General features: G+C 46.2%; 1 protein-coding gene across 1 annotated transcript in view; it reads left to right on the top strand.

Annotated features, from left to right (window-relative positions):
* The first annotated feature begins 7,034 nt into the window (after nucleotides 1–7,034).
* Nucleotides 7,035–10,182, top strand: part of LOC140481635 (palmitoyl-protein thioesterase ABHD10, mitochondrial-like) — a 35,365-nt gene continuing 32,217 nt past the window's right edge. The window contains exon 1 of the mRNA XM_072578145.1: nucleotides 7,035–7,340. Coding sequence (XP_072434246.1) covers nucleotides 7,259–7,340 — 82 coding nt within the window. The 5' untranslated portion in view covers nucleotides 7,035–7,258. The remainder of the gene's footprint in view (nucleotides 7,341–10,182) is intronic.

The raw sequence follows: 10,182 nt of genomic DNA, 5'->3' as shown, positions 1-10,182 counted from the left end.
ATTTAAGGCAATGGGTAGAAGGTTTCAAGGAGATGTAAGGAAAAACATTTTCACCAATAGAGTGGTGGGAATCTGGAACTCACTGCCTATAAAGATGGTAGTGACACAAACCCTCTTAACACTTAGAAAATACTTAGACATATACTCGCAATTCCAATCCATACAAGATTATGGGCCAAGTGCTGGAAAATGGATTAGAATAGTTAGGTGGTTGTTCTTGACTGGTTCAGACACAATGGACCAAAGAATCTTTTTCTGAACTGTAGATCTCTGTGACCCTATGGCCATTTCTCTTATCTTTACCATTGCCATATTTTCTCTTAATTTATTTTTCCAAAGACTGAGTTCAGTTTGGATGTCTGCCAAAATACAGCTTGTGTTTTGGAAACAATCTGAGCTTGTAAAACATGAAAACATTGTTTTCAAATTAAAATTGAAAAGTTCATAACAGTTAAAATTATTTGATATTTGGGAACAACATACTAATTTTCACTGAGGATGAGTTACCAACTTCTCTCACCGGTGCACTGGGTAACTATCATTCTTTATACAGGGGTAGCCCAGGCTTCTTCCTATTCTTCAAGTGTCTCTACCTTATCCTCATTGAATTGAATTGAATTGGATTTATTGTCAGATGGGAAGCTAGAGAAGTGATTGCTGCGCCTCTTGCTGAGATATTTGTATCATCAATAGTCACAGGTGAGGTGCCGGAAGACTGGAGGTTGACAAATGTGGTGCCACTGTTTAAGAAGGGTGATAAAGACAAGCCAAGGAACTACAGACCGGTGAGCCTGACCTCGGTGGTGGGCAAGTTGTTGGAGGGAATCCTGAGGGACAGGATGTACATGTATTTGGAAAGGCAAGGACTGATTCTGGATAGTCAACATGGCTTTGTACGTGGGAAATCACGTCTCACAAACTTGATTGAGGTTTTGAAGAAGTAACAAAGAAGATTGATGACGGCAGAGCAGTATATGTGATCTATATAGACTTCAGTAAGGCGTTCAACAAGGTTCCCCATGGGAGATTGATTAGCAAGGTTAGATCTCATGGAAGCTGAAAATGTGTTGCTGGAAAAGCGCAGCAGGTCAGGCAGCATCTAAGGAGCAGGAGAATCGATGTTTCGGGAATGAGCCCTTCTTCAGGACTTCCTGACCCCAGGGAAAAGACTTTGTCTATTTATCCTATCCATGCCCCTCATAATTCTGGAAACCTCTATAAACCTCAGCCCTGGATCTCATGGAATACAGGGAGAACTAGCCATTTGGATACAGAACTGGCTCAAAGGTAGAAGACAGAGGGTGGTGGTGGAGGGTTGTTTTTCAGACTGGAAGCCTATGACCAGTGCAGTGCCACAAGGATCAGTTCTGGGCCCTCTACGTTTTGTCATTTACATAAATGATTTGGATGCGAGCATAACAGGTACAGTTAGTAAATTTGCAGATGACATCAAAATTGGAGGTGTAGTGGACAGCGAAGAGGGTTACCTCAGATTACAACAGGATCTGGACCAGATGGGCCAATGGGCTGAGAAGTGAGAGTTGGAGTTTAATTCAGATAAATGCGAGGTGCTGCATTTTGGGAAAGCAAATCTTAGCAGGATTTATACACTTAATGATAAGGTCCTAGGGAGTGTTGCTGAACAAAGACACCTTGGAGTGCATGTTCATAGCTCCTTGAAAGTGGAGTCGCAGTTAGATAGGATGGTGAAGAAGGTGTTTGGTATGCTTTCCTTCATTGGTCACAGTATTGAGTACAGGAGTTTGGAGGTAATGTTGCGGCTGTACAGGACATTGGTTAGGCCACTGTTGGAATATTGCGTACAATTCTGGTCTCCTTCCTATTGGAAAGATGTTGTGAAACTTGAAAGAGTTCAGAAAAGATTTACAAGGATGTTGCCAGGGTTGGAGGATTTGAGCTACAGGGAGAGGCTGAACAGGCTGGGGCTGTTTTCCCTGGAGCGTCGGAGGCTGAGGGGTGACCTTACAAAATTATGAGGGGCATGGATAGGATAAATAGACAAAGTCTTTTCCCTGGGGTCAGGGAGTCCAGAACTAGAGGGCACAGGTTTAGGGTGAGAGGGGAAAGATCCAAAAGAGACCTAAGGGGCAACCTTTTCACGCAGAGGGTGGTGCGTGTATGGAATGAGCTGCCAGAGGATGTGGTGGAGGCTGGTACAATTGCAACATTTAAGAGGCATTTGGATGGGTATATGAATAGGAAGGGTTTGGAGGGATATAGGCTGGGTGCTGGCAGGTGGGACTAGATTGGGTTGGGATATATGGTCGGCATGGACCGAAGGGTCTGTTTCCATGCTGTATATCTGTATGACTCTATGTACAGAGATACAGCGAAAAGCTCTATCTTGTGAGCAGTACTGGCAGATCACATAGTTATGTAGCATAGATAGTAAATAATAGGTAAACAGCGGCAAAAACAAAAACACAGGTAGAGGCGAATGTTAACAGTTTGAGAGTCCATTCAGTATTCTAACAACAAGGAGGGTAGAAACTGTTGCAAAACCGACTGGTGCATGTGTTCAGGCTTCTGTACCTTCTCCCCAATGGTAGAGGTTGTAGGAAAGCATTGCCAGGGTGGAATGGACCTTTAAAAATGCTGGCGGCATTTCCTTGACAGCGGGACTGGTAGATGGATTCTACAGATGGGAGGTTGGCCTTTGTGATTATCCGGGCCAAGTTCACCACTCTCTGTAACTGTCTCCGATCTTGAATGGTACATTTGCCATATCAGGTAGTGATACATCTAGACAGAATGCTCTTGATGGCGCACCTATAAAGGTTGGCAAGGGTAGTCGCCATCATGTCAAATTTCCTCAGTTGCCTTAGGAAGAAGAGACATTGTTGGGCCTTTGTAACCAGTGTGTCCACATGAAAAATCCAAGAAAGCTTGTTGTGGATGACCACTCCCAGGAGCTTGACACTTTCCACTTGTTCCACCTCGATGCTGTTAATGCGTAGGGGACATGAGTAACATCCCACTAAAAGTCAATAATGCGTTCCTTGGTTTTGCTGGCATTGAGGGCACCATTTTTCCAGGTCTTGCACCTCCCATCTATAGTCTGTTTTGTCACCATCTGAGATTTGACCGACTATGGTGGTGCCATCAGCGAACTTATAAATGGCATTAATCAGGTATTTGGCGATGTAGTCACGGTCGCCTGCTGCAGCTACTGTCACATGGTTTCTTATATCAGCACTGATTTATCTGAATAACTGCAAATATTAAGTGGCAATAATAATTTTTCCCTTTGGTGTTTTACTCTTCTTCTGATCCAACCATCAACCTTTAGTTCACCAGGAGTTCCCTGTGAATACTTTCCATCTTTCAGCATTTTCAATCGTTTTAAAAACTCTTGTTCCATTATAAATCTGTTGATGGAGCGCACCAACCATCCCCCTCACCCTACCGCCATGGCTTTTCCCTGTTCCATCAGCTCATCTAACTCTGACAGGAGCGATTTATTTTGCCTAGTTGTACTGTCCTGCCTTTCTGATCAGCATAGCTGTTCCATTAGTGGATCCTGAGGGGTCTGACCTCTCTATGTAGAATTCTAGCCTCTCATCTAACATTTCTCCATCCCATTAGTGCAGTTCTGCCTATTAACCCAGTGCCTACTGTCCTGAGATCTCCTTCAGATTCTTTGGATTTTGTCCACCTCTGTTGTGGTTGTGTTCGCCGAGCTGGGAATTTGTGTTGCAGACGTTTCGTCCCCTGTCTAGGTGACATCCTCAGTGCTGAGGAGCCTCCTGTGAAGCGCTTCTGTGACCTTTCCTCCGGCATTTGCAGTGGCTTGAATCTGCCGCTTCCGGTTGTCAGTTCCAGCTGTCCGCTGCAGTGGTCGGAATATTGGGTCCAGGTCGATGGGCTTATTGATTGAATCTGTGGCTGAGTGCCATGCCTCTCGGAATTCCCTGGCTGTTCTCTGTTTGGCTTGTCCTATAATAGTAGTGTTGTCCCAGTCGAATTCATGTCGTTTGTCATCTGTGTGTGTGGCTGCTAAGGATAACTGGTCGTGTCGTTTCGGGGCTAGTTGGTGTTCATGGATGCGGATCGTTAGCTGTCTTCCTGTTTGTCCTATGTAGTGTTGATTAGGTTGGGATATCTGGGCAGCATGGACAAGTTGGACAAAAAGGTCTGCTTCTGTGCTGAACTTCTCTATGGCTGTATGTGATGCAGATACGAGTGCAGTATTGTTATGGAGGGAATTCCAAGATGATGTCCCAATGCCTGATCTAGTCCCATTTGCCAGCACTTGGCCTATATCCCTTTAAATCCTTCCTATTCATATACCCGTTCAAATACTGCAGTTGTACCAGCCTCCACCTCCTCTGGCAGCTCATTCCCCACAAGCACCAACTTCTGCGTGAAAAGGTTGGCCTTTAGGTCCCTTTTATATCTTTCCCCTCTCACCCTAAACCTATGCCCTCTAGTTCTGCACTCCACCAACCCAGGGAAAAGACTTTGTCTATTTAACCTATCCATGGCACTCATGATACATGGGACGAGGGCATCAATGGCTGGACTAGCATTTATTACCCATCCCAAATTATCCAGAGGGCAGTTAATAGTCAACCACATTGCTGTGGGTCTGGAGTCACATGTAGGTCAGACCAGGTAAGGATGGCAGTTTCCTTCCCTCAAGGACATTAGTGAACCAGGTGGGTTTTTCCAAAATCAACAATGGTTTCATGGTCTTCATTAGATTCTGAATTCTAGAGTTTTTTTTCAATTGAATTCAAATTCGACCATTTCCCATTGTGCAATTTCAACCTAAGTTCCCAGAACATTACCTGAATCTTTTGATTAACAGTCAAAAAGTGTGGCACTAGGAAAGCACAGCCTGCCAGGCAGCATCCAAGGAGCAGACAGTCAACATTTTGAGCATTGGGGGGTGGGGAGCTCTGCTGACAGATAAGTGGGGTGAGGCTGGAGTAAAGCTATGAATGCGATAGGCAGATGAAGGTGGGGGGGTGATAGTGATAGGTCAGAGTGCAGAGTGGAGCATATAAGTGTGAAGGAAGATGGATGGGTAGAACAGTTCAAGAGGTCAGTGCCAAGTTGGAGTGTTGGATCTGGGATAAGGTGGGGGGAAGGAGACATGAGGAAACTGGTGAAATTGTCATTGATTCCGTGTAGTTGCAGGGTCCCAAGCTGGAAGGTGAGGTGTTCTTCCTCCAGTGATCGGGTGGCTAGGATTTGGCGATGGAGGAGACCCAGAACTTGCATGTCCTTGGTGGAGTGGGAGGGAGAGTTGAAGTGATCGGCACAAAGCGGTAGGGACACGCGCACTAACAACTGCACCTGCTCCTCAGATGGTGCCTAACTAGCTGTGCTTTTCCAGGCACTACACTTTTTGAATCTAATCTCCAGTTTCTGCCATCCTCACCTTCTCTTCTTTGGATTAACCGTTCAGTGTGAATACTACTGGGCCATCACCTTCCCATTTCAGCTGTTCAAAAGACAGCCCACCACTAAAACCTTCTCAAAGGCAATTAGGGGTGGTAATAAATACTAGCCTAGCCAGTTACACACACATCCAGTGAATGAATTAATTCAAGTTCCCCAGTAAGCGAGCCCACTGTTATTACATTCTCTCAATTTGACTTAAGTCAGCCTGTTTCAGCCAACTTTGACTGAAAATGTTCAGGTTCAGATCAGCTCTCACCAGCTGTTCAGATCAGCTCTCATCAGTTCAAAGTTGGCACCTTACCACAAAACCAGAATTTAAACCAGACATTATGATGCTAGGCAGACAGTCTATTAAAAGTGGCATTAACCAAAGAAGCTTTATCAAAATTTGTGCAGTACAAGGAACATGTGGCTATGGTTTCAAGTGAATAGTATATTATTTATGTCAAAGTCAGATAGCAGTGTATCTATCCTACAGTCATTCAGTGAGTTATTGCAATTCTTTCACTTATACATATATTTTATATATACAGCTGTCAGTAACTTAGCATTAATTGTTAACAGAATCAAAACATAAAATGCTGGAGAAACTCAGGTGTGACAACATGAGGTTAATGTTTGAGTCCGACATGACTCTGCTTCAGAACTTTGAGAGTTTCTCCAGCGTGTTCTCTTTTTTATCTCAGATGCAGCGTTTGCAGTGCTGACGTAATTTTCCAAATTGACACGTTCAAGCTGTTCCCCTCTTCGATGTGATTTATTTATCATTAAGTGTACCCAAGTACAGTGAAAACCTCGTGTGTGCGAGCACTGCAGACTGATCATAGTAAGCAAGGACATACAGATCACCAGCCCGGCCTCCCGCTAAGTGAAGGATGGGCTGAACTCACAGACCAAGTCCGACAAGTGACCACGACAGCACTCTCCCTCTCCCTCACCCTGTGCTCGTGCGTCTCTCTGGGGGCTGCTCCACCTTCCTCCATGATGGCCCCAGCGACCTGAGCCCGTCTCCATGGAGACCGCCGCCTGCACCACGTGGGCCTGCCGGTCAGGTGCCGCTAGGGTCAAAGGTCGATCGCCTGTTCTTGGCTGCAAAACCCAAGCCGTGGTTTTGTACAAAATAAAAGTCAACTGAGGTACGTTCTGTCTCATTAACCCTCCAGAGACAGAAACAGAGTTAATATTTCCAGTCCAGTGACCAGAAATTCTTCAGCAGGGTCAAGCGACCAGAAACATTAACTTTATTTCTCTCTTGGCTGAGTCTTTCCAACGCTTTCTGTTTGAGTTTCTGATTTCCAGCACGCGCAGTTCTTTCTTTATTTTTGTTTATTTTGATTGCACTGCCCCGCCCCTCACTTTAATATTCGGAAATAGCCCCCGCCCCCTCAGTTATATATGCTCGATTCCCCGCCCGTTCATTAACATACAAGGGCACCCCACTTATGAATATTCACGATACCCCGCCCTCCCGGTGACGTGTCCCCGCCACGTGGCCTCTCCCGCTTGACCATGCACAACTGGCCCCTCTCCGATAATGAAACCAACGTCACGCCCCCTGTGTGACACGTTTCACAAGTGGCCGCGCCCTACTGAAGACGAAACCCGATGGGCCGCCTCCTGTGTGACGCGGGTTTACGTCCTCCTGTGGATGAAAATCGGAGGCCCCGCCCTCGTGAGTCCGATTCACAAGTGGCTCCACTTTCTTCGTGACGATGCCCAGAGGTCACGCCCTCTCGATTATGACCAGTCGTTCCGGGGCGTCGCGCAAGTGGCCCCGCCCACTAGCTCATGAATATTCAGTGCCTCCCCCCTCGCTTCACTCGGTGTCATGGCGGCGGCTACCCCATGGCGGTTGCTCACAGTGGGAAGAGGCGCCTTATGGCGGCCGATAGCCTGGGCTCCTGGTGTGGGTGAGTTGATGATGGTTCCTGTGGTCGGGCTTCCGGCTGTGGGAGGGAACAGGATTGGATTGAGGCCTGAGCAGGTGGGGAGTGGGGAAAGGTGTGTCCATCCAGTGAGTGTGGTTCCTGGGACGGGGTGGGGGGGAAGGGGGGGAAGGAAGGGGGGAAGGAAGGAAGGGAGGAAGGGAGGGAGGGAGGGAGGGAGGATCCCCTCAGCTTGCATTGGGAATGGGGAGCATCTGCTGACCTGAGCCCATCCGCTTTCCTCACGCTGTACTGCCTAGTTGTCATTGGGCAAATCACTGTAAACAGAAGGTAGACCCAACCCCCTTTCCCTTATTAGGGAAAGTTCTGTGCCCAGGGTGACAGTGAGGAGTGTAGATCAGTGTGGTGCTGGAAAAGCACAGCAGGTCAGGCAGCATCAGAGGAGCAGGGGAACCGACCTTTTTTTAGGCAAAAGCCCTTCATCAGGACTGAGGCTGGGAGTCAAAGGGATAAATAGATGAATGAGAGGGGTTGGGGAAGGTAGCTGAGAGTGTGATGGGTAGATGGAGATGGGAGTAATGGTGATAGGTCAGAGAGGAGGGTGGAGTGGGTAGGTGGGATGGAAGATGGACAGGTTCATGAGGACAGTGCTGAGCTGGAAGGTTGGAACTGTAATGAGATGGGGGGGGTGGGGAAAGAGGGGAGATGAGGAAACTGGTGAAGTCCACATTGCAAACACATTGGACCAGCATCCCAAGGCAAAAGATGAGGTGTTCTTCCTCCAGGTGGTTAGGATGTGGTGATGGAGGTGGCCCAGGACATGCATGTCCTTGGTGGAGTTGGAAGGGGGGTTGACGTGTTTAGCCATGGGGTGGTGGGGGGTTGGTTAGTGCCCATATTAGCACAGTCAGGCCCATATTAGTCACTGGAGTGCCATGAGGGGCTGACATCCTGTCTGTATCTTTCCATATTTTAGCCAAGTGTCAATATCAATGTTTCATGGAAAGATGCACTCTGTGAGCCCTGCTGCCTTTTTCACAAAGTCTTTTGTAGCTCCCCTTGTTCATTATGCAACTAGACTCTATGCTAACTTCTGGTTAAATCTGGTACTTATTGTGATGGTAGTGCCATCTCTGTTAGCACTTTCTACTGCTCACACTGTGCACCATTTTAAACACTGGATGCCAGGAACTAGCTTTGGAAGTCTGTTGTGACATGATTTTTTTCAAAGTAAATGGCCAAGCATCAGATATTGGCACCTTGCTTTGTGGACATTCTGGTAGAGAAGGATGACTGTCCTCTTTCCTCAGGTGTTGTACCATATAAGCATAGTGGGAACATCAGTCTGGGTCAGAATGGCCTAGAGCAATGCTGCAAGGTTGGTAGTCACTCTGCTCTGCACGAGAAAGTGACAAAAAAAACTGCAGATGCTGGAATCCAAGGTAGATAAGCAGGAGGCTGGAAGAACACAGCAAGCCAGGCAGCATCAGGAGGTGAGGAGGTCAGCGTTTCAGGTGTAACCCTTTTTCAGGACCTGAAATGTTGACTTTTCCACCTCCTGATGCTGCCTGACTTGCTGTGTTCTTCCAGCCTCTTGCTTATCTGAAATAGTAAGTGACACCATCTTCTCTCTGCTACCTTTAGATTTATTTTAAGTCAGCTACTGCACACCTCCCACAAAGACTAATGGTCTAATTGTCACTATTATAGGCAGCATCTTACTTCAGTGGCTCCTGACCACATCACCCTCGTAAACTATGAAGACTTCCTGACCTATTTGCTCATTTGAAACACTGTACCACCTTTCCTGCAACTGCAACCATCAGTAACCGCTCTTTTTTGTGTATCCTGCCCTGGATATCTCTTTTAAGACCTAATTCCTTATAATAGGGTCAGGTGGTTGACTGACTGACATTCATCTCCTTACCCCGCATAAGCAGAATATAATTGAGTCAGTGGAAGAGAGTCAAGACTGCCAGCATACCTGGCACAGATCTCTAATATGTGGTAATATTGATCGCAGGTGAAATGGACCTTAATCACGTGAACCCTTTTCTACCCATGAATTTACCTGGGTCATAAAATGTTAAAAGTTTCAGTTTAAAGGGCCTTCACAGGGAAAAGAGATGAAATGATGAGATTTTGCGCAAACTGGATTGGTGATATCCTTGATTAGTTTTTGTGAGATGAGGTCTAGGAGATGCCATGCAGATTCTCAATTAAAGTTTGGAATGAGCCAGTCACACAAATGTTAAACATCAGTCATTGGGATGGGATTGTGTGCCCTTCTACAGGTTCTGCTTCAAATGATATCTGTTCTCCTCTGGGATCTTAGGACATCGAATGTGTTGATACACTATGCTTATGTTATTTGGAGGAAATAACAGCTTAGCTGTACGTTCTTGGCCTTTTCAACCACCTCTACATCCTAAGGGGTACTTCTGTTGCTTTTTCACGCATCCACTGGGAGGTGTTAAGGTTGCACTCCTGAGTGAATTTCAAGCTCTGGCTAAAAGTTAAGACTTTTCTTTTTTGCTTTTAAGTCTTGTTAAAGCTGTGCAGTGGGGCACACTCAGATGGGAATAATGATTTGTATGATTTTGATTAATGGCATCAATAACTGAGCTGACAGAGCAGATAAGCAGGTTAACACCACCAGAGCTATCATGGTGGCTGGGGAACCAACATAATCAAAGTCTGGAGGGTTAGAGAAAGCATTATTAAAAAATAACAGTAGTGCTTTTTCTTTTGTGTGGTGAGGGCGATCCGAATAAAATCGGGGAGAGGGTTGATATTAAATAAGGAGATAAGGAAGAATTCAGATGGTGCTTTGTCAGTGATTAAAGATCCATAGGACCCCTGGAAG

Source organism: Chiloscyllium punctatum, chromosome 9 (genome assembly GCF_047496795.1).
Source record: "Chiloscyllium punctatum isolate Juve2018m chromosome 9, sChiPun1.3, whole genome shotgun sequence".
Lineage (NCBI taxonomy): Eukaryota > Metazoa > Chordata > Chondrichthyes > Orectolobiformes > Hemiscylliidae > Chiloscyllium > Chiloscyllium punctatum.
Note: the sequence above shows the minus strand (reverse complement) of the source record. Positions and strands in the feature narration are given on the sequence as shown.